This window comes from Podarcis gaigeae, assembly GCF_964106915.1.
Source record: "Podarcis gaigeae genome assembly, chromosome: 8".
NCBI lineage: Eukaryota > Metazoa > Chordata > Lepidosauria > Squamata > Lacertidae > Podarcis > Podarcis gaigeae.
Genome location: NC_139684.1, coordinates 56,096,234 through 56,119,843, shown reverse-complemented (window position 1 = coordinate 56,119,843; position 23,610 = coordinate 56,096,234). Strand labels below are relative to the sequence as shown.

Here is a 23,610-nt window from a genome sequence, read left to right as displayed (position 1 = left end):
GAACATAAAGACAGTTAAGTCCCATTCACAAACGACTCGGGGGTTGCAGTGCTTGTCTCGCTCTACAGGCCGAGGAAGCTGGCGTTTGTCCACTTCCACAGAGAGTTTTTCCAGGTCATGTAGCCAGCATGACTAATCCGCTTCTGGCGAAGTGCACTGAAATGCTGTTTACCTTCCCACCGGAGAGGTACCTATTTATCTACTTGCACTGCGTGCTTTGGAACTGCTAGGTTGGCAGGAGCAGGGACCGAGCAACGGGAACTCACACTGTTGCGGGGACTCGAACCGCTGACCTTCCGAGTGGCACAGTGGTTTAAACCACAGCGCCACCAGCCTGCTAAATCAGGCCAGCATCCTGTTCTCATAGTTGCCACCCAGATGCCCCAGTGAAAACCCAGCAAGCAGGATTCCAGCACAAGAGCCCTCTTCCCTCCTGTGGCTTCCTGCAACTGGCATTCAGAAGCATTGCTGCCTTGAACAGTGGAAGCAGAGCATAGCCACCATGGCTAGTAGCCACCAATAGCCCTCTCCTCCTCCATGCATTTGTCCAATCCTCTTTTAAACCCATCCAAGCTGGTGGCTATCACTGCTTTGTGTTTGGGCGTTAGTTTAACTCGGGAAATGAGCAGTTTTACTTGCTGCTGCTTCATTTCTTAATTTCCTAGCCAGAGGTTTAACAAGGGTCAAACTCTTTCCACTGAAGCAGAGCTAACTGATCCCATCTCCTTTTATGGCAGGTTTATTTATTTACATGCAGGTATGTGCTCTATCAATGATTTGTAGCTCCAATTACAGGAGCATCTGCAAGTTCAAGGTTCCATATAAAAAATTCTCTATCTGCCAAAAACATACAGGAAACATATCCCTTAACATTAGACAACCTATAATTTGAGAGCACAGGGATACTGCATAGACGCAACTTATGCGGGCTAAAGCTGAATCCCTATTTTCAGTCAGAAAACTGGACAGAAAGACGTCTAGATCAGAAAACTATTACTTGTGTTTATTTCTCTTAGTTTTTGATTTCTGCCCTGCTGAATTGGGTTTCTTCTTGTTCCTGTTTTTGTTTTTGACATTATGTGTGTCATAGTATCGGACGCCAACTTTCTTTGAGTGCTGCTGCCGCTCTGCTCTTCTCCTCTGTGAAAGAAGCAAAGAAAGCTTGTGCTACCCTCTTTGGCAATTTTTTAAAAATTGGACAATCTCACCCATCAGATGCAGTGGGGACACAGGAGAACCTCTTGGCACAATGCAAAGAGGTCCTCCTGTGACTGGAAGAGGGAAGATGCCTTGACCCTTCCCCACTTTAGTCAGTCAAAGGAAAGCATCACCACTGCTGCCAAAGCCCATGTCATTTTGCCATGTGCAAATGAATGGGCAAATTCTTGCTAAAGAGAACTAGAAACTTGTTATTTAAAAGGAACAAAAGGTGGGCTTACACAGTGAATATTTCCCCTTCCACGTAACATGCTGTACATATTTTTGTGCATAAGCTGCAAAAGCGCCCCCTTGCCCTGAAACTGGGGGAGCTGCAGAAAGATTCTGTTGGCACCTACCTCTTTGGAACTCTGTTTCTTGCAAACCTTCACCGGACAGGCACCCTGGTCCTCTTCACCATCCTCTTGCCGTCCTCTTTTCTCAGATTTCCTCGGGCTCCCTAAAAGCAGCATTTCAAGAACTGTGTGAGGCAAAACGCTGCAGAAACTTGTGGTTCTGCTCAGGCTGATGGCTGGAGCTTTTCCAAACTGCCAAGCACTGCAGGGTGATAAGTGGCTAGGGGTTCCCAAAGACGTAAGGCCTTCCTGCAACTACTTAGGCTGATGACAGCCCAATCCATAGAATATAAGAGGTCCAGAGGGTGGCAACACAAGAATGGGCCTTTTCTGCTGTGGCTTCCCATCTGAGGAATGCTCTTCCCAGGGAGACTCGCCTAGAGCCTTCATTATAGATCTTTAGTCGCCTGGTGAAAACATTCCTCTTCTCCCAAGCCTTTGACTAAAGAAACAATTTATGGCCTTATTAAATGGGAGTGGGTGGGTATTGTTTTGTTTGTTGTTTGCCTTTATACTGTAAAGCGCCCTGTGATCCTTGGAAGAAGGGCAGTATATAAATTTAATAAATAATATTATTATTAATAATTGACCCTTCCCTTGATGTAGAGCTTTCAAGTGTGTTTCCCAGTCACCCAGGACTGCATGGTGGAAGAAGGAGCACAGCCCAGGACAGCCGGAAGCAGGCCATCCCCTCCCACCATGGGATTACAGGCAGGACGGGCCTCTTGTGGGTGAGCTCTCAGATGAAGACCTCCCAGTGCTGTCATAGAGCCAACCTACCTGCAGCTTCATCACTTGCAACTGCACCAGAGTCCAACTGTGATTTTGCAAAGACTTTTTCACTCAGTCCTTTGGGGATTCTGCAAGGCAAGGAGGTGGGCATTTAGGCTCTTGCAAAAACCTGCGCACAGCTGGCATTCTGACACAGACACACACAGACCTTGCCATCTAAGCAGGCATATCATCTGCGACAGTCACAATTTAGCAATACCATCCACCTCTGCAGGAGTCGCACACATCACATACTTGGGGAGAGAGATACACTGAAGGTTGTGGCACAAGAGCACACTAGCCTTGTCGCAAATGCAATTTTGTCCCCAGAAGAGTACTCGCTGATGGAGCAAGACCACCTCCCCAAATCAAGGGGGGGGGCAAACAATGCCTGGGACAGCACAAGCCTTCCTCTGCAGTATGTGGTTGGGCCAAGTCATCTCTGCTCATGGCATGTTGTGGCCAGCTGGACTGCCTCAGCTGCCGCTGGGTAGGAAAGGCAACGTAATGGCTGGACAGAAGCTTAGCCTCCACTTTTTGGACTTTTACACCCACGTAACTATCAAGCTCAACCAAGCTCCATCCCACTCCCAGGGACAGCGCAAAAGGCACTACCTTATTGCCGAGAACCTCTTGGCCTTGGCCTTGTCCAAGAATTTCTTGTACTTGGCAATCTTCTCATCCAGGGACTTCAGCACTGCCTTTGGGTCCTGCCTGGTGCTTTGCTTGCCGGAGGGCCTGTTATCCGTCTTGCCAAGCTGGGAGTGCCCTTCCTCCTCCCCATCTTTCTCCTCCTCCTCCTCCTCTGGATCACTGTCCGTCCCATCAACATCAAGCACATCCACGGGGATCAGGTCCTCCTTCAAGAACTGAGGGGCCACGTGGAGCTTCCCAAAGTTCTGCCGCACATGGGACAAGGGCCATTTGGTTTCCTGCGGGGGGCCCTCCTCACCCCTGGGCTCTGCTGTAGCTGTCTCCGTCGCAACAAGGCTCTCCCCAGGGCTCTCACTCAGACTGGCAGCTGCGGGCATTTCCAAAGCAGCATCTGTGGGCTGGAAGATGAAGGGAAAGAAGCATCTCTGGGAGCCACAATTACAAACACCCACATCCACATGCTAATGTGTCAGTTCCACTCCAGAACATCTTACTTCCCACTGCTGGGTCTATAATTGCACCTCAGCAGGGTCCAGTTTCAAAAACTGGTCAGAATGCAGATTAGATATGTTCTTTGATTTTCCTTCCACATTAAACACATACCAAGTGCTCCTCCCCCTACGTCTGTAGGATTAAGGGCCAGGGATTCCAGATTAGAGAGTTTATCTTGACCCAAATCTCCTTTTAGAACCCATCCCTTTATATTTGCAAAAATCACCTGAACTTATTTTATTGGGGGGGGGGGTCTCCTGATTTTCTCCATGGTTTTGGTTTGCAGCAAAGAACTACTAGTAAACAAAACAGCAATGACTTCTGTTAGAATTAAAGAAAGCATCACCTTCTTCTGTGATTTTAGAAGTGGAAGTTGTTTGATGTGGGACCCCAAAACACTGAAACAGTGGGACTAGCCTGGTCTTAAGTGCCGTCTCATTTTCATTTGTCCTGTCCTTTTTACCGTGAGGGCAGATAGGAACGTTTTGCCCCCGCCCCCCTTTTGAGTAAAATCACTTGGCCAGTAAGATCATCCTGTTTTCTGTCATGGCTGATGGACAAGGGTGATTTATTAGTCCAAGAGTTGCTTGCCATCCAAATGAGGACCAGGCAAAATCAATTCTGCTCCACTTGCTTAGATCTTACCTGGGGACCCTGCTCCATATTTGGGGGCTTCACGAAGAAAGGAATGCGGCCTCTCTGCCAGTCATTCAGCACCATTTTGCTCACTGTGCTCACATCAGGCTCTCCTCCCTGAAATGGCAGTGGGACAGTTCTTTCAGACCCACAAAGCACAGACATTTGTGAAAAAAGGGGCCTCTCTGCTCTAACTCTCTAAAAGGAAAGGTGGAGTCTCATTATTGAGATCGCAAGAGGCAGGTTCTGGCTACATCAAGAAGGTGGGGATACTTATGGGGGATAGACTGCAACCCCATTATCTCTAGAACCCCACAAGCATACCTTTCCCCATGTAGCCATCACCTGTCACTTGGATGAATGGATTCCTGGAACGAGACAAATCACCAAAGAGTGCCTGCTTGCTCTTCTCATTTTTCCTCTGATGAAACACTTTCCTATTATTGACATCGCTTCCCAAGTATACGCCTGGCTTATTAATCACAAGAACCTATTCATTCTATCTAGCTCAGTACACTCTCAAACGGCTCTCCGGAGTTTGAGAGAGGACATCATTCCCATGCCTACTTGGGAGATTCCATTGGGGATTGAACCTGGGATCATCTTCTTGCAAGAAAGATGCTTTGCCACTGAGCTGCAGGGTTTCCCCAATCAAATTGCAGTTCAGCAGCTAGCTAGCCCAAGCAAGTGACTTCCTCCATGACAGCCTGGCCATATAACCCTCCACCCACAATCCCAAGGAAGAAAAGGCAGGCTCTCATCCTTCACCTTGAGCAGCTTCCCCATCTGAAAAGCCAGCTTCTCAAGGAAGTCCTCTGCATTCTCCCAGAAGTCCACTTTGTACGTCTTGCTGATGTATTCCGGCTTGGCCCTTTCTAGCACGGCAGCGATGTGGTCTTCCGGGCACTTGATTTTTTCCACTTGAACCTGGAGATAAGAAAAGCAGCTCATTACCACGGCATTGGGGCATTTGGGGCACAGCTGCAGCAGTGAGAACGATGGAGGGTGGCTCCAACGAGCAAAGGCAGGGGTTCTGATGGGCCTGTGTGTCCCCTCCGCCAGATGTTGAAGAGCCAGGAAGCCTCTGCAAAGACAATTCAAGCATCCTAATCCTCAGCACCTTTTTGATAGTGAAATATGGTAGACAACAAATATCGAGAGTCAAGAGTACTGTAGTGGTTAGTGTTGCACTAGGACCTTGGGTGACCTTGATGGCCAGTCACTGCCTCTCACAGGGTTGTTGTAGGAATAAAATGAGGCGGGTGAAAGCCATATATATGCCACCTTTAGCTCTTTAGAGAAAAGGTGGGATATAAATTCAGAGAAATAAATAATAGACCAGGGCTGGGCTAGGAGAGAAGTACCTGCTCCTTTCAGCGCTTGTCCCTTCCACTACTCACCACTCCCTTCAGCACAATGTCCGTCTCTGTGTCACCGGAGGGGTACACCACACCAGGGCAGTCAATGAGGAAGATGCGGCGCATCAAGGTGATGTACTGCCACACCTGTGGGAAGAAAGAATGGCATCAACTTGGCCCTCCTTACTCACCTGAAAATGAATGTGGTAGCAGCTACTTTAAACTGGGGCTGCTCAGCGGAGATTAATTAATGCGCTCTCCCTCTCCCTCCCACCTCAGTACTGCTGGGGGAAGGAGAATCAAACACCTTCAGGGGTTGCTTCCTGGAAATTAAGAGGCAGCATTTCCTCCTCAATGACAGTAGGGATTGATTGATTGATTGATTGATTGATTGATTGAAGGAGGAGGAGGAGAGCTACCTTTAGCAACTCGCCCTTGCCTTTGCCTACTGGAGATTAAACATGAGCCCCCACCCCCACTTTTTGGGGATGATGATGAAAGCCACTTACCTTTGTCTCGCCAGCAATGGGTGCCACATTGCAGACCTTCTTGGAACGGAGTGTGTTGATCACAGAGCTCTTTCCCACATTGGGGTAGCCAATGAAGCCCACACTGATCTGCTTCTTGTCCACATGCAACTGTTGGGAGAGAAGGACATGTATGTGGGCATAGCATCCATTGAGTGTCCTCAAACAGGAAACGTCCAACCTGGAGAGGGCCACTGCTTTTCTGAACCAGCTGCTGGGGACAGCTGCTGCATAATCAAGCCAGTGGCCCATCTAGTCCAGCATCCTGTTCTAAACCAGATGCCCCCAAGGGAAATCTGCTGTTCCCTCCTGTGGTTTCTAGCAACCAGTATTCAGTATTGCTGCCTCTAATTGTAGGGGCAGAGCCTATCCACTGTGGCTAGTAGCCATCAATAGCCCTTTTTCTCTTAGAGGACACAGCAATCCTACAACGGAAGTTGCCCTGAACAGAATCAGCATCCTCTACACTAAGTGGCCACAATGGCCACCACTTCCAGTTCCATTGTCAAGCAGCTCTTACCACCTGAAAGTTCTTCCTCATGTTTCACTGGACCCTCCTTCCTTGTTCGTTTGAATTCACTGATTCAGGTCTACCTTCTGGAGCAGCAGAAAATAAGCTTGCTCCAGTGCAAGTGTGCAAGAACAGAGGCTTCTGGGCTTTCGGGCCGAGGGAAAGAGGTTCTCAATGACAATGGGCACACACAAAAACCTACAGTCACCTGCTAGCCAAGCAGTTCAAGTAATCTACTTGCCCTACCAGCAGCAGCCACCATACCTATGCAATGCAGTCCCCAACAACTGAAGATGGTACCTCCTGGCATCTCTCATATGAAACTTGATGGCTTCCTCCTGGGAAGATGGAGGACGCTCCCAGGAAATCAGACTTCCTAGTACAGCAGGAACCAAGTCCCCCACCACCACCACAAAACCCCACGGGGATTTCTGAAACTGTATCTCCTGCCGAGGACTGCATCTCAGCAACCCCTCCCCCCCCCAAAAAAAATGCAAGGCTCTTCACCCACAATGCACCAGTGGCGTGCAGTGAAATTTTTCATAGGGGAACAGTTAGGAACAGAGGTGCCAGCTTGTGAGGGAGATGGGGGCAGCGGCAATGTCATGCATGTGACGTGACGTCCTGATGTCGTGCATGTGAGCATCGTGCCTCCCTCCCTAAGCTAGTCAGAAAATTCCCAGGCTTTGCAAAAGAGGTACCAGGGCTCTGACAGGATCCTGGAGCCCTCCAGCCTCCTTTCAAAAACCAGATGGGCTTTGGGAAGATGGCAGAACGGATCTTGGACTCATCGGAGCCTCGCACCTCCTTCCCTAAGCCAGGCAGAAGCTTTCCGGGCTTTGGGAAAGAGGCGCCAGGGGAACGTTTAGGGGACTAGCCTAGTCTTAGTGACCGCACACCACTGCAATGCACCTTTGAAACAAAGATGTGCCTTACCTTTCCAAACTGTCTCAAGAGTTGAATGAAGGCCCCTTTTCCGAAGGGGTTTGTGAGGCTGGCGTGAAAGGCCAAAGTTGGGTACTCCTGGGAGAGAATAGCCACCCAGCGTTTCTAGGAGAAGGGAAGAGTTTGCCATTTAGCATCCCACCTCACGAGGCACAGCTGCTCATAGAATCACAGAAGTGTAGAGTTGGAAGGGACCCAAAGGGTCAACTAGTCCAACAGCCCTGCTACGCAGGGATCATAGCGAAAGACTCCCAGACATGAAAAGCCTGCTCTGCAGGTCTAGCGCTTTGGAAAAGTCCAAATCCCACTTCCAAAATTGGTTTCCTTGCCAAGGAGCCCCCACCCAGGGGAGCTGGGGCCTAACCCTTCGCTCCGCTCCAAGGAACTATTTCAGACCTAGCAGCTTCCAGGGGTTGACAAGGCCATTTTCAGGGGAATTTGGCAGGAAGCCATCAAAGGGCAGCCTTCTTTCCTGGCTCTGCCAGCAAGCACCCCTCCTTCACGAGACTCACCGTGGCCCATGTGGGCACAAGGTCACACTTGTTCAAGACAAAAATTAGGTGCTTCCAGGGCTTCTCCTTCTTGAGGTAAGTCTCTACATGTGGGGAGCGGGTTCCCAAGGGGTCTCTGGCATCCAGCACTTGCACAACGACATCTGATGAATCAATGACCTGGAAGGGCACAGAGAGGGCAAGGGACACACATTAGACTAGAAGGAAACTTTCCACAGAATCTCAGTGACTAGGGCTAGGCAATATCTGTTTTTCAACATCATGATATATCACCAGCTAAACATCATGATACCTCGACATATCACAATATACACCTGCAGCGGTGGAGGGCCTTGCTGGGCCTCCCTTCAGCAGCAGAGGTCCCGCCATACCTCCATGCAGTGGCGGAGGGTGGGCTGTGGTTCCCTGTGACAGCAGAGGGCCTTAAAATGTAAGGAAGTAGTAGATTTAATAAAAATATTAAATGAACTTCCATATAATATATTCAATCTATTTTCAACTTATTTAAGAGTAGTCTAAGTGATTTACTAGCTAAGTTACATCTGCTTCCCCAGTCAAGGGTCTAAGTGGAATCTATGCATGCATAAACCCTAGAGTTCAACTAAGCTTATTTCCACTTTCCTGGGAGTAAGGCCTGTTGAATTCAGTAGGGCTTGATTGTGAGTAGACATGCATTTGCTTGCACCGCTTACTGAAAAACACCATCCTCCATCATTCTCACATAGTACCCAACCTCCCATTTCAGCATAAGGCAGCCAGCTAAATATTCTGCCTTTCATTCCCCCTCCCACAGGGCTCCCCCAAATGCCCCCATCCCACCAATCTCTCCAGTTTTGTTATCAGAGGGAGGGAGAGAGGGCAAGCAAGCAAAAAGAGATAGTCTACTTTATTTATATATATATATATATATATATATATATATATATATAACCATCATCTTTAATATGGAAGGCCCTTCCCAGAAGCAAATGGATGGAGAGCAACTGAAGGGACCTATTGGGTCACGTTCCGGCCGAGAGATGGGAACTGCCCTCCTTCCCACAGTTCCACAGAGCCTACCTTGTACAGTTCTCCCCAGATGCGCTTGGACTGCCCCTTCTTGTAGATTTCCTCTCGTGCCTCCTCCCTGCAAAGAAGCAGTTGAAGGTGTCATAACAAGCCTGTGAGGTAGGTTAGACTGAGAGGGTGTGACTTGCCTAAGGACACCCAATGAGATGAATGGGGATCTGAACCCTGGTCTCTCAGGTCTTAGTCTGATGCTGTAACCACTAACCACACAGGCTCTCAGCTAGTGAATTAGCTAGCCCATTCTGAGGGAGTGATCCAGCCCAGTCCATGAGACAGGAAGAAAAAACAGCTAGCCCTGCATTTGGCAGGGTAAAAAGCTCCATTTCCTGTCTTGATAACTCAGCCAACAGGGCCCTTGAGGGGAGGGGGGGAAAGAATGAAAAAGAGAAGGGAGAGGGACCCCGTTCCCTAGGAAGATGCTCCAGGGCTCACCTCACTCCAGTATCTTCTGTCACCCGATCCCTGTCCTTTTCTTGGTCATAGCTGCTGGCTCCAGCTGTGGCGTTTTCCACCAGGGACTGCACATTACTTGCCGAGAGGTTGGGCCGCTTCCTTTGTGCTTTGGGGCCAAATGTAGTTTCAAACGTTTCTGTGTCGAGAATGTGGACTTTGGAATTCTGAAAGGCGGGGGGGGGGGGGGAGGGAGAAGTCACACCTCATTTGCCCTGGCTCAGAACAAGACACCCAAGTTAAGCTGATTTGGACAACATACTGCCCCTGTTATGTTGTTGTTTGGGGGATGGGGTTTCTGAGAGCAGCAGCCCAGCAGACCTGAGCCACAGCCCTGGGGCTTGCCAGAAAGACCTGCTCCATTTCTCTTATTATTAAGATTACCATTCGCTCAGTCCAACGCAATTAAAGCTACAAGGGTGCAAATCCCACTGCTCTCTCTGCTCGGTTCCGTCAAAGAGGGCTCCAGATCCAGCCAGGGCCCAGATTTGTCAGGGAGAATCTGCCTCCCATTTTGCTTTGTTCTTTCAAAGTCCAGCTGCAAGGGCCAGCCGTTTTCTTGGAAGCAAGTCTCCTACAGAGAGCAAGGCTTGCTCATTTAAGTGATGTGCACTCAAGTTACAGAGAACTCTTTTCTTAATTTAGGATGTTTTCCTTTTATTGGAGACACATGGAAACTCGTGAGAAAACAAAATTGTCCTGCGAGAGCTCAGTATGCGTAGAAGAAAGAGCCCGGCTCATGGGCCAGAGCAGAGGGAATGTTGGGCTTGAGATGAAAGGCACAGACTGTGGGGCGGACCTAAGAAGCCAGAGGACAGAGCCAAGCGGCCTCCTCTTCAGTGCCAGGCCTGGGCAATGGCCCGGAGTTGGGAATTGGCACATCTGGCTACCAGAGAAACACCACAGACCGCATACATGTTCCACATGAACACACCTGGCATGCAATAGAGGGCAGCAATGGCCTCCAACTTGGAGGGCTTTAAAAGATGATTAGACAAATGCATGGAGGAGGAGACGGCAACTGGTGGCTACTAGCTATGATGGCTTTGCTCTGCCTCCACGGTTCAAGGCAGCAATGCTTCTAAATGCCAGTTGCATTTAAAGCCCTATGCAGCCTAGGAGGACCCACGTACCTACGGGACCGCCTCTCTTGGTATGCCTCGCGGAGGACCTTAAGGTCCACAAATGACAACATTTTGGAGGTCCCAGGTCGCAAGGTGGTTAGATTGGTCGCAACTAGGGCCAGGGTCTTTTCAGTACTGGACCCAACTTGGTGGAACGCTCTGTCACAAGAGACTAGGGCCCTGTGGGACTTGACATCTTTCCACAGGGCCTGCAAGACAGAGCTGTTCTGCCTGGCCTTTGGTTTGGACTCAGTCTGACCCTTATCTTTCCCTCCCCTTATGGTTTTGATCTATGGGCTACTTTTAAAATGAGGCTGCATTTTAACCTGTATTTTAAATTGGCCTTTTCCCCCCTATTATGATTTTACTGTAATTTTATTGGTGTTAGTCGCCCTGAGCCCAGCTCTGGCTGGGGAGAGCAGGGTATAAATAAATTATTATTATTATTATTATTATTATTATTATTATTATTATTATTGCACAGGAGGGGAGAGAGTTCCTGCAGCTTTCCTCTTTGGGCAACTGGAAGGCCAGTATAAGAACATGGTGCTGGAATAGCACCCGCCCCTCAAGTTTACTGAGCCCTTGCATGTTGGGCACATCCTGGCAAAGAGCGAGCAGCCACGCTACAGCTCAGTTTACATCTATAAGTTGCAACGTAATCATATTCTACAGGGCCCTCCTCCAGCCTATCAGGCTTGGAACCAAAGGAAGGCTCCTACTCCCTCGGAAGCAGCCCACAGGCAATGGGGAGTTTTGCGGGAAGGGAGAAAAGTCTAGAGGGGGGTTTACAGAGACAAGCAATTCAGCAGGTGCGAATCACAAAATGACACACCGTTTACATGAATGGACTAAGGTGAGGAGGGAAACGGACACTCAGGCAACAATGCCTAACAAAGGCTGCCCCCCTTCTCTCTCAGCATGTTGGCATCTGTGCACTGGTGGGCTAGAGAATAACCTTTACGTGGAGTTATTTTCCAAAGTCAATTTGCACACTTTCACTAGGCCTTTAATTGCACCTACTGCAATTACACCGACTGGAATATGCTTTTCTCTGAGAATGCGTGGGAAATGCAACCCAGAAGTCTTCCCCAGAGTCCAGCATGCATACAACCACACCCAAGAAAAGAACAAAATTGGGTCCCTGGATGATGTGGGGAGAGAAAAGTCCCCACCACAAGGTGGTAAAAGGAGGACTTACATGAGGCTTAATTCGGTCATGGAGGAGAGAGAGTGGCAGTTTGGTTTGCTTCATGACAACTCTGTAGGGGTCCTTCATCACTGTCTCCATCTCCTCTTGGAACTTCTGGAGGGACGACTGCTTGATCACCCTTGTGTTTCCTGCATTGAGAGAACCATAAATGGGGGCACCCCAGGCCCAATGTGGTGCCTCCCACACCTTGGGCTTGATGAAATAAGCAGTTCTTTAGGAGCAGGTGCAAGGTGGCCTTTATTCAAACCCAGCTCTTTGACAAGGGTCCCTGCATGTCTGCCTTTCACCCAAGGAAGAAAGCCTAAGAAAAACTGCCACAGCACAGCCAAAAAACAGTCTCACCAAACCATTTGATGTTGGGCTCCACTCTTGCCACCGTGCCGGGTGCCACCGTGGACTGGAACTGCAGTGGCCGGATGACTTTCCCACGATTGTTCCTGCAGACAAAGAACAGCCACTGGAGAGCTGGTTTGTGCTTGATCCTGTCTGAGGGAAGCTAGTCCCTTTCAGCTTCCGTTTCCCCAACTCTGAATTGGAAACAGCAGTGGCAGTCCTCAGGGAGCCAAAGGCTCAGGAGCGGAGGACACACTTTGCATGAAAAAGGTCCCAGATTCCTTCCCTGGAAGAACTCCGATCAGCTGGTGCCAATTAGTGTGGACAATAAAGAGCTAGATGGACCACTCAGCCGACTCGCAGATTCCAATGTATTAAGAGGGCGAACACAGCTAAGATTGTAAAACGTGTTTGGAATTGGAGGACTGCAGAAAATGTACTTGACAGAAACAAAACCGTACCTATAAGGGCTCCCAGGGGAGTAATAAGCTGGTCCCTCCATCCCACCCCTGCTCCTTGGCTTGAAGGAAAGGGCAAACGCTCAAGCGAAACACAAGACGGAGTAGAAGGGAGCTGATTGTACGGCTCCAGGTGAACAACTGGAAGCAATAAGGGCTCCTTGGCTGCATGTCAGGCGGGAGGGCAGGAGGGTTACTGAGGAGGGGGCAAGAATGCCTGTTACCCAAGGCTGACACTTTTCCACAGGCCACGCCAAGCAATGGAGCAGAGCCTCTGAAAAACACATCACTAAGAGGTTCCACATTTTGCCCTTGGCCCCCTTTCACAGGCGGAGATGTTTGGGGAGACACAGCAAGGCTGCTTCCATTTAGCACCTGCTCAGGGGTACGGAGCACATGCCGGCCGCACAACGGGGCATGAAATCGACTTGTTTACAGACAGTACAGAAGCAGGCGCCAAGTTTGAGGAAAACAGGAGGCAGCAGTGACTTCAGCCTCGCAGCTGAGGAATGGCAGCTTCACCCAGATCTAGGTTTCTGGCAAAGCGGATGTGACTCTCCTTGACAACACTGGCGTGATGCTTGTCTGCCAATCCCATATTTCATGGCAACAGGTGAGGGAGCAGAGGGGATGGCAAGAGGGTCTTGAGCCCTGTTTTTTAAGAACCTGTATCTGAATCAGCTTACAGAGAAAGGAACATGATCTTGAGGGAAGAGCAGGCAAGACTGGCATTGAGTAAAGGTGGGGTAGCAAAAGTTGTGTCTCAACTAAGTGGGGTGGGGGAAGTGCCCTTTTAGCAGTGAATACCTGACCAAAGAAAAACACACGCCAAAGTAACTAGCTTGAAGGAGAGAGCACCACAACCACTTCTGCTTACTAATATCTTGCTGCGACATGAAAAGGATGCCAATTAAAGCAAAGTCTGGGAATAACTATTAATGCTAATGGACCACTTTTCATTTTTACTTTAAGAAGAGAAGAAACAGATTGGGGGTCTCCAGCTATTCAGCAAGTTAAACAAAAAGTAGATTTATTACTTACAGAATTTAAATAAGAAAAACTAACAGACCAACAGTTGGGCAGAAAACTTATTTTCATGAAATCATATAACCATAGAGTTGGAAAGTAAAAAAAAAAAGTCATCTAGTCCAACCTCCTGTAACAACAGCTCCCTGTGATGCACTGATGGGTGTTGTAAACTTACAGGCAGAGTCCATATGCTGAATATTTTCTTTGTTAAAAGTTTGAACAAATCTATAATCTTTTATCCTGCGTATGTATGTGCTCTTGCTTAAGAGGGCACAAGGATCTACCTAGAGCAGCCTTTTAAAACACAAACACACAAAAAACAGGAATCCCAGCAGGAATAAGGCAGTCCACCCACAAATTGTGCTTTAGCTTATTGGATTTCTTATCAAAAAGTCAGCTGCCAGAAGTCTGCAGGAATTCAGACTGCAAGATGTGCACATGCAGTTGCTTGCTTTTATTTATTTGCATAACCAGCACTACTTCTTCCAGGAGGCTTTCATAGGGGGCAAAACTGAAAAAATCACAGGGCTGCAACCCAGAAGAGAAGTGGAGGAATGGCAGGCTTTTTGCTTCCACAGATGGCAGTAAGGGAAGCTTGTTTTGGAGTGGCCACTATTGTTCTCTCAAAATCAGGGAAGGACTTGGTTGTAAATATTTAACTTTTTTTGTTTCATCATTTGCTTTGTGCTTTTATACTTTGTAACCTGCAATACCTAATGAATAGCCTCACACGGTATGAGCAAACCATACATGGTATGACAAGATATTGCAATATTCTTATATTACAAAAAGCAACCCCATGGAAGAGACAATTTGGATCCTGCTCATGCTGCGAAGGCAGGAAGCAACCTAACTCTCTGCCTCATGTCACAGCCCTGATCAAAATTCTATCCCAAACCAGAGCTTCTATTAACTATGGAGAAAAAGACTTAAGGCCTTCAGCTCTTAAGACTGTACTTTTTCCCTTATGCATGTTATAGCAGCTGGCAAGAGAAGAGGATTTGGATCTAGGCCGCTGTACAGGGGCAAAGGGTTAGAACTTCCTTCTTCCTGCACAGACCCAATCCAAACTGTTCCCTCCTGTGGCTGCCAACAAGTTTTTTTCCTTTCTTTCCCAGAAACCTCCATGGAATTTGCTTTGAAGATGTGACAGAAAACTCTAAAAACTCATTTTTTTTTCAATCAGGCTTTTGGTAAGAGGGGAGAGCTGAGCAAATACTTCACTAGCTACTAGTGCTGCTCTGCTGCAATCTTATCACTGCATTGATATTTGTTCTACTTTATGTTGTTAAAATAGCACAGCTTTATAGCGTGTTGATATGTGGCTGAGGTATAAATAATAAATTGTTGTTGTTGTTGTTGTTTTAAAAAACCTGCTCTGAGATCAATGGAACTGATGAAGTGTAGGATGTAAACTGAACCAACTAATAAATGACTCCCTTTCCTTTTACTGACTAAAATGAATTTCTGCATCAAGCTTCCTCATGAAATATGATTGTGAAATATTTGCTGGTCTCAGGAAAAGTCCTCTTTAAATGCCATTTTACACAAGAACATATCAGGCAAATGGCATCCTGTCCAGCACACTAGTTTCACAGTGGCCAAACAGATGCCACAAATGGGAAACCCATGAGCAGGACCAGAGCACAAGAGCATTCTCCCCTCCTGTGGTCTCCAGCAACTAGTATTCAGAAGTATTGCTGCCTCCAGCTGTAGAAGCAGAGCATAGCCATTCTGGTCCTCTCCATGAATTTGTCATTTCAGGAACCGCAACGCCCTGACTAGGAAACCCTCCAGACAGTACTGTGTTTATTGCAGTTCATGGCATACACACACCCAGCCTCACCTGCGTTCCTTCTGCCTGTACATGTTGAGGCGCCGGATGGTTGCCCGGTCCCGCATGTTGTGGCCTCCAGCGCCATTTGGCCGATCTAACATGATGGGGATGAGGGAAAGAGAAAATGAAAGACATGGTGACTAAACCATGACCAAAAATTAAAAGAACCATCAGTCAGTTCTTGTGTAAGTGAGGAATTGTACAAATGAAGGAACCAGTGTCAGCTTGTGTGGACGCAAGTAACCAAAGATGAAGAAAAGGAACTGTTAAAAGAAAAACATTTTTCCCCTGTGACATCTATGCTACCATCTTCTGTCACCATGGACCTAAGCGGCTCCACAGTTTTTCAGTGTACTACTTCATCCACCTGGTGCCTTCCAGAGGTTTAAGGCTATAACTCCCACCCGCCTCAGCTAGCTGAGGCGGATGGGAGTTGTAGCCCCAACCTCTTGAGGGTACCAGGTTGGTTAAGGCCATACTATAAAACCTGGTAGTGCAACGCTCAGACACAGCCTGAACAGCTGTGTCAAGATCCATAAGAATAGCTTGCTGAATCAGGCCAAAAGGGTTCCAGCGAGACCGGAATCCTGTTCTTCTCACAGCAGCCAACCATACAGTTGCCTATGCAAAACCCAAAAGTAAGATTCAAGCACAAGAGCACCTCCCTTACTGTGGAATACTAGCAACTGGCATTCAGAAGCATTGCTGCCGCCAACTGTGGAGGCACAGCATAGCCATATTGGCTAGTAGTCATTGGTAGCCCTCTTCTTCGTGAATTTGTCTAATCCTTTTTGAAAGCCATCCAAGTTGGAGACCATCACTGCCTCCTGTGATTGTGAGTTCCAGGGTTTAACTCCGTGCTTTAATAAATACTTCATTCTATGTGTCCTGAGTTATCCAACATTCAGCTTCTTTGGATGTCCATGAGCACTAGGTGTTATCAGACAGGAAGAAAACCTTTTCTCTACCCACCTTCTCCAGGCCATGTATACTTTTATTAACTTCTATCATGTCACCTCTTACTCACCTTTCCTAAAGTCCCAAATGCTGCAGCCTTTCCTCTTGGGGAACTGCTTCATCCTCTTGATCATTTTGGTTGCCCTTTCTTTGAACCTTTTCCAGTTCTACAATATCCTTTCGGAGGTGAAGCAACCAGAACTGCTCACAGTATTCAATGTGAAGTAGCACCATAGTTTTGCATAATGGCATTATGAGATTGGCGGCTTCATTTCCAATTCCTTTTCTAACGACCCCTAGCATGGAATTTACCATTTTCGACATCCTCATCGTGCTAGCCACTAGGACCCTGAGGCTCCTGGTCACTTTCCGACAGTTCAGGAGAAATTAATGCCTCTCTTTTTTTTTGTCCCCATCATGACGCATTCTTCCAAGTGCGGCCTCACCTGCAGCTCTGCTGCGGACCAGCGCCGAGGCCCAGCCCCCCGTGGGGAGAGCGCAGGATCCAGCCCGGAGGGGCTACCCCCGCCTGGCGACCTTCCCTCCTTTCCCTTGTCCGCCCACCCCACTCACTCACCGGGGTTGGTGCTGGCCCGCGAGGGGTTGATGCTGGCGCGGCCTTTGAATCCCGGCTTCACCATAGCGGCGGTTGCAGTTCCTGCTGTTGCTCAGCCACGTTCAGACAGCCGGAAGAGACTCCGCAGCAACTTCCGGGAAAGGCGGTGACGCACTTCCGCCGCCGGTGACTCGGGCACAAGCTCAATTTGTCAGTTCGCTGCCCTTCGCCGGCACCGCTCCGAAGCTGGCCGTGACGTCACGGCGAAAGGTTTGGTACGATTCCCCTCACCACACACAAACTCCCGCTCCTGGAAGTGACAAGCGGGAAGCGCTTGTTGGATGACGTCGGTAAAGCATGAAGGCGGCGTGGCTCGCCAGGGCGGGCCAGCTCCGGCCACGCCTCTGTCCTCTGTCCACTCAGGAGTAAGTCCCCCTTGGTCCGCCCGTCCAATGGGCTTCCTCCTTGCCTAGCACGTGGGTAGCGCTTGAGGAAGGGGCGGGAGGGGATATGCGTTTGGACTCCAATTCCCATAAGCCCCTGCAAGCACCATAGGCCATTGTCGCGGCGGGATGGGTGGGGGTGATGAGAACGTTTATGGGGAGAAGAGCCAGGGGATACAGGACTAGAAGGAGAAGGAGGAGATCTGGGTTCAAATCCTGTCTCTGCCCTGAAGCTCCCAAGGCAGCTTCGCTCCGCTTTCCATCATTCTAAGCCGAAGGCAGGGAAATAAACGTGATGCAAGCCATAGTTCCTCTGTGCCCCCTTAAGACCCCCGTGGACAGTCAGCTCAACGTATTTTAGAATAGTCATGCTCACCAGCACAGACCGGATGAGATAAGAGGCTACATCTCCCCCACCACCACCACTCCCCTTCCGTTTTTGCTGTTAAATGCGAATTTAGAATGTGGAGGTAGACCTCACTAACTGCGGAGCCTTTAGAAGGGGGAGGGTTATAATTCATTTCTGTAGGTCCACAGTGGCCTTACGAGCATCACAGCGTTCCTTTGAGCCACTGCTGAAAGCATCCAATCTGCTCATAATTGCCTGCTTCCTGGAATTGCACTCTCCCCACCCTCTTTGATGCCAGGTACAGGGTCATGGCTAATGCCAAACATTTTCACATTAGAGGAGAGAAGTGGTGCTCATGGTATTTGCTAAAAACATAGCACTCCTCAGACTTTGATCTCCAGGTGATGATGGAACTGCAACTCCCACCATCATTGACCAGTGGTCAAGTGCAGTAGGTTAGATTCCAGCCATGCAAGTTTCTACACACACACACTTTTCCATCCAAGCAAGCATTATCCTAGTTCAGGACTCCGTTGAATGGCTGGTAGAGTGGAAGGCAGAGAGACCAACAGGAGGTGGAGCCAAAGTTGTGGGAGGCAGAGACTTTTTAATTCTACTTTTATCCCCTTCCTCCTCCTCTTCCTTACTCAGTTCTACAATAGCAACACTGAGACGAAGGGCAGTGGCATATGCTGGACTGGATGCAAGAAAGAGAAACAGATGTGGGGTCTGGCTTGCGCTTATAAATCAGTGTGATGTAGTGGTTAGAGTATCAGACTAGGACCTGGTCAACTAGGGTTCAAATCCCTATGTGACCATGAAATTCACTGGGTGACTTTGGGTCAGTCATTGCCTCCCAGCCTAACCTACCTCCCAGGGTTGTTGGGATTAAATGAGAAGGGGGAGAACCATGTACGCCACCATGAGCTCCTTAGAGAAACATGTGGGATGAAAATTTAACAAATCAGTTATGGTTCAATGCGCCCAGGACTTTGGCTATAATATCCAAATGGATGTGTAGGAAAGACTCTGGAAGGTAGACATAAAATTCACCGCATGTTATAATCTGAAAGAAAATCTGATGAAAATGTTTTACAGATGGTAGCTGACCCCAGCCAAATTAGCCAAAATGTATTATTAAAAAAAAATAATCGAGCGTTTGCTGGTGGTGTAAGAAGTCAGAAGGTACAATGCTACATATGTGGTGGTACTGTGTGAAAGTTAGAGAATTCTGGGACATTATATATAATGAACTTTAAAAAAATATTTAAATTTTCATTCCGAAAAACCAGAAACCTTCCTGTTGGGAATCATGTACAATGAAATCCCAAAAAACTCTAGAAGAATTTTCATGTATGCAACAAGGGTGGCTAGAATTTTGATAGCAAATAATTGGAAAGGAGAGGTGATATCCACCAAATTAGACTGGCAGGTGAAGATGATAGAATATATAGAACTAGCCAAAGTGACTGGAAGTTTAAGAGATTATTCAAAACAGAGATTAAATAAAGAATGGAATGTCTTTAAAGAATATTTACAGACACATTGTAAAAACTTAAATGCTTTGACAAGTCTAGACTGAACCTTGCAGGACAATAGGGAACACGAGTAAATTAAGTGATAATTAAAATTAAGAAGTGATAATACAAAGTGTGAAATTGAAAATGAAGCCTAGAAAACATAGTGGGATGAATGGAAGTCAAAAGAATATGTGGTGTTTTTTTCTTGTTTGTTTGTTCTTTGATGCTGTTACTGCATTGTTTTGTTTTGTTTTGTTTTGTTGTGGTTTTTTTTTTTTTTTGGTTTGATTGTTTGTAAAGTATTGTTTCAATAAAGTAATTTTTAAAAGAAAGAAAGAAAATTTAACAAATACAGTAAATAAACAATAAATAAACTTTCCAGTTCAGGGACACATTCCAGCCAAGCAAAAATGGGGAGAGTCCTGGGGGTCTGGTGTGACCACCCTTTGCCTCTTGGTCCACACAGTGACTAGCAGCCACTCTCCAGGGTCTCAGGACTGTTGCCTCTCCAAACCCTTCCTGGCAATGTTAGGAACTGAACCCAGGATCTTATGCATGCCTATTCTGTGTTCTACAACTACAAGCAACAGTCTCTGATCTCACCAGTGTACACCCTCTCTGGTCTGAAGTTGGTTTCAATTAGTGGGAGCTCAGTAGCAAAATGTAAGAGCTGCAATTTTCATTCTTTTTTGGAGTCTGTCTCCCCACCCCTTCCTTTTATCGTGATAGATTTATCTGTGCGCAAAGCGCTCACTCCCCCAGTGGGATTTTTTAAAGATTCAAATTGCAGCTAATTATTTAAGCTCTTAGACTAGAGGCTTAGACAGAAGGCCTCTCCCAGCCTCGGTGTGGTTTCTATTAAAGGCGATATCCATCTGTCAAAGGGCTCTTTTGATTTCTGAACTCTCAGACTAAATAGTTGAGTAATACTTGCTCTCTTCACCCTGCGCTCTCTCTCCTTTTCCGTAGAAAAACACACTTTGTGTGTTGTTTAAGGGAAGGGGGGGAGAGAGAAACTTGGGATCTTCCCAGGAATCTGATGTCCAGGCTCTGCAAGAGCAGAAAAAGTTAGCTTCAGGAATGCAGCTCAAGCTGTGGCCAAACTGGCAAAGAGACTACACAGAGCAGGACATGTAAGATGACTGCAGCAGTCTGCTCCTGTGCTCTTTAACGCATAAGAAATAGCAGGATAACTTGTTCCAGGGCAGAAGCACACACAGTGGGATGGAAGCAAAACTAATGATGAGGAGCAGGTATTGAAAGAGATCTGAAGAACCAAGAAGTCCCTCTTGCTTTCTGAGCGGTGTTCTCCTTTGATGTTTTGTGTCCTTTTCCATCTGTGCTCTCTATCTGTTTCTAATTTCTTTCTTGCCCTGTCAGTGGGTGCTGCACCCTCCCAGTTAGTTTACAAGTTCTCTCTGGGCAGAGTCGTCCTCTTTCTCCCCTGTGTGTCGCACACCACCGGGGCAGAGTGCCATGGCCTCATCATGCCACATGTCTTAATCTGTGCTTTCCTTTTACAGCCCTCACAAGACTTGTGAAATCATTTCCATAGAAGAAATGAGCATTTCCCAGCCAAATGGAAGCTCGTGAATGGATTTCCATTCGGAGTTTTGCCCCTGCTGCTTTTTGGACAAAGCAGAGGCTGCCAAGGTGAAATGGAAAGCTTTGACCTTTTCCCCTTCTCCCCTCCTCTTCCTCTCCCCACTCACCTTGGCTGTGCCTGCCTGGCAGATACTGGGAAGGCATACCTGCAGTGACAGCCGCTAACCTGGACGACTTTAAAAGAGGACTAGACAAATTCATGGAGGAGAGGGCTATCGGTGGCCACCAGCCACAATGGCTGTGCTCTGCCTCTACAGCTGGAAGCAGGAAGCTTCTGAATACCAGTTGCCAGAAACCACAGGAGGTGAGAGTATTGCTATTGTGCTTGGGTCCTGCTTGCAGGTTTCCCACAGGCATTTGGTTGGCCACTGTGAGAACAGGATCCAGATGGGCCATTGGCTTAATCCAGTAGCGTCTTCTTATGTTTTTATGATTTCCAGTGTTCTCTGGCAGCCACCACGTTTTTGCATTTGGGTTCTTTGTTGCTCTTGATGTCATGTATGTACACTCCTCCCAGAATCGCCTCTGGCAACCAGATGGACATGCATTTGCATCATTTCCATGCAATACAAGAGGCAATATGCACCTACACACACCATGGGAAGTAAAACTATCACAACAACCCTTTGGGTTCTTTTGAACCCTGTTCTCTCTCCCCCCCCCCTTTTCCTTCCCTTGAATGCCCCCCACCCACCTACCCTGCTTCTCCAGCTGAGTGTAGAGATCCCAGGCTGCAATATATTATACTGTGTATAAATACCATCAGAGTGATTAATCTGGGGTAGCTGCTTATATAAATCTGGAGTTTCTGATACCTCAAAGGAGAGCCTTAATTAAAAAAAACACACCCAAACCCACAATAGCAATATTATGTTTTCTTGTTCTTTCGATTTCACAAAAACAGTCACTTCTGCAGCGTTCTAGAGAAAGACCACAAAAGAATGAAGGGCGAAGGATGCCTCACACTTCTGAATGTATAAACTGGGATTTCTTCAGAGCAAAGAGTCATTTTAATGTAAACATTAACAAGCAAGGTATATACATTCTCTAGGTTGCTATGGAGGCAGAAGGCTAGTAAATTATTATTGGGGGGCTGCACATGAGCATGTTAAACTTGGCTTGCCAGGGAAGCTGGCAAAAGTTGGGATTTATATTAAACATGGGAGGGAGAAGATAATCCGTACAATTTGTCACTGTGGTGGGGGGGTATGCTAGACTTTCAGCTGAACTCTGGGTGAGTTTCTTTGGGAAGACAAGAGTGGGCAGAGAGACAGAGAGCCTGGCATTGCAGGTGATACAATATTTTTCTGGCAAGTGCTGATTCTCCACCACTCAATTTTTTATCACTAGCCTTGCTAAATATACCTGGGTATGACTGCTCCTCGTCCTTTCCTACTTATTTGCCATGTTTTTATTACTTAACTACTCTTCAGGGCCCTTTGTGCCTTGAGATCATGGCTCTGGGTGGCACAAACTTCCCACAACAATGGGCTGGCGTCTGGGTCCCCAAAAAGAGAGAACATGGGATGAGGTTGATTCCTGATCTTGGTTGAAGCAAAGCTCTCTGGTTCTGCTGGGGCTCATCTGAGCTGCAAGTTACGGGGGCTTTCCGTTTGATGATGATGCCAAGGTACCAGCGAGGAAGGGCTGCAAGCAGCACCACTAACAATTGCCCCTCACAGCATATAGAACAATATTTCACCTATGAGATCACCTTACCCCGTATGTGCCCACTTGACCACTTCAGTCAGTGGAACTGGCAGTGTTAGCGATGCCACATAATATCTGTTCCATATTTAGCGTGGCGACTGCTACACCTTGGAACTCCCTGCCTGTTGATATCGGGCAGGAGCTTTCACTATACTCTTTTCGGCACCTGCTAAAAACATTTATTTAAACAAACCCACCCAGATGTTTAGAAAGGTGATACGAGTTGTCATCTGTTTTTTGGCTGTCATTATTAAACTTTTTGAAAGTCTTAAATGTTGTTAATTTTTTCTCAGTGATAATTTTATTTTATCTTTTTTTTTTGTAAACAGCTTTGAGGGTTGTTGTTTTTTAAAAGAAGGAGGAGGAGGACTTGCTTTTTTCTATCCTGAATCATCCAACATTTAGCTTCATTGGACACCCATGAGTTCTAGTCCATGGGAGAGGGAGAAAAGCTTTTCTCTGTCCACTCTTATCAGTTGCAAAGGCACAGGGCAAGGGAGTGCTCTCCTAAGGTAACTGTTCCGACAGAGTCAGTCTCATAACAGAGCATCTTAGCAACTTGAGGCCCCACTCAGACAAAGGCCCTTCTTTTGCCAGGAAGCTTTCGGAGTTCTGGAGGGTCACGCGGCCCACTGCTGAGATGCTGCAGCAGAAACAAGCTGCTTATCTCTCACTCGCCGGGGGGAGAAATTTTAGAAGGAGCCGAGAAGACCTCCTTCGGCTTTTGCCTCAACATAATCTCTGCGCGGTTCAAAGGCTGAGCCTGGAGGAGCTCTTGCCCACTTGTGGCCTGGTATGCTGCTCATTTATCATCGCGCTGAAATGGAATCCCCTCCGAAAGATATAACGGCGCAGTGTTTACTTAAGTGCAAAGTGGATGATGGGCCTGGCAGCCCTGCTGTGAACAAGCAGTCCGGGAGAGCTCGGTACAGCTCTGGAATTGACACAACTATTCCGCTCCCACACCCCTGCTGGAGCCAGGAAGACAATCCGGTGAGC

At 47.6% G+C, this 23,610-nt stretch overlaps 1 protein-coding gene across 1 annotated transcript; it reads right to left on the bottom strand.

Moving 5' to 3' along the window:
- Positions 1–978: 978 nt before the first annotated feature.
- GNL2 (G protein nucleolar 2) lies at positions 979–17,438 on the bottom strand. The gene is made up of 16 exons (XM_083751426.1): positions 17,006–17,438; positions 15,481–15,565; positions 12,157–12,251; positions 11,803–11,942; positions 9,460–9,644; positions 9,019–9,085; positions 7,960–8,118; positions 7,439–7,552; positions 5,974–6,102; positions 5,507–5,611; positions 4,875–5,033; positions 4,116–4,223; positions 2,940–3,376; positions 2,334–2,413; positions 1,557–1,657; positions 979–1,140 (listed from the first exon to the last, which is right to left on the bottom strand). The coding sequence occupies exons 1-16, from the start codon at positions 17,067–17,069 to the stop codon at positions 994–996; spliced, it is 2,175 nt and encodes a 724-aa protein (XP_083607552.1). The 5' UTR covers positions 17,070–17,438; the 3' UTR covers positions 979–993.
- Positions 17,439–23,610: the final 6,172 nt, after the last annotated feature.

Coding starts and splice junctions, on each gene's coding strand:
- GNL2 (XM_083751426.1), bottom strand. CDS start 17,069: ATGGTGAAGCCGGGATTCAAAGGCCGCGCCAGCATCAACCCCTCGCGG. Junction 11,943..12,156: donor GCCCAACATCAAATGGTTTG/GTGAGACTGTTT, acceptor CTCTCAATGCAG/GAAACACAAGGGTGATCAAG. Junction 5,034..5,506: donor ACATTGTGCTGAAGGGAGTG/GTGAGTAGTGGA, acceptor TCTTATCTCCAG/GTTCAAGTGGAAAAAATCAA.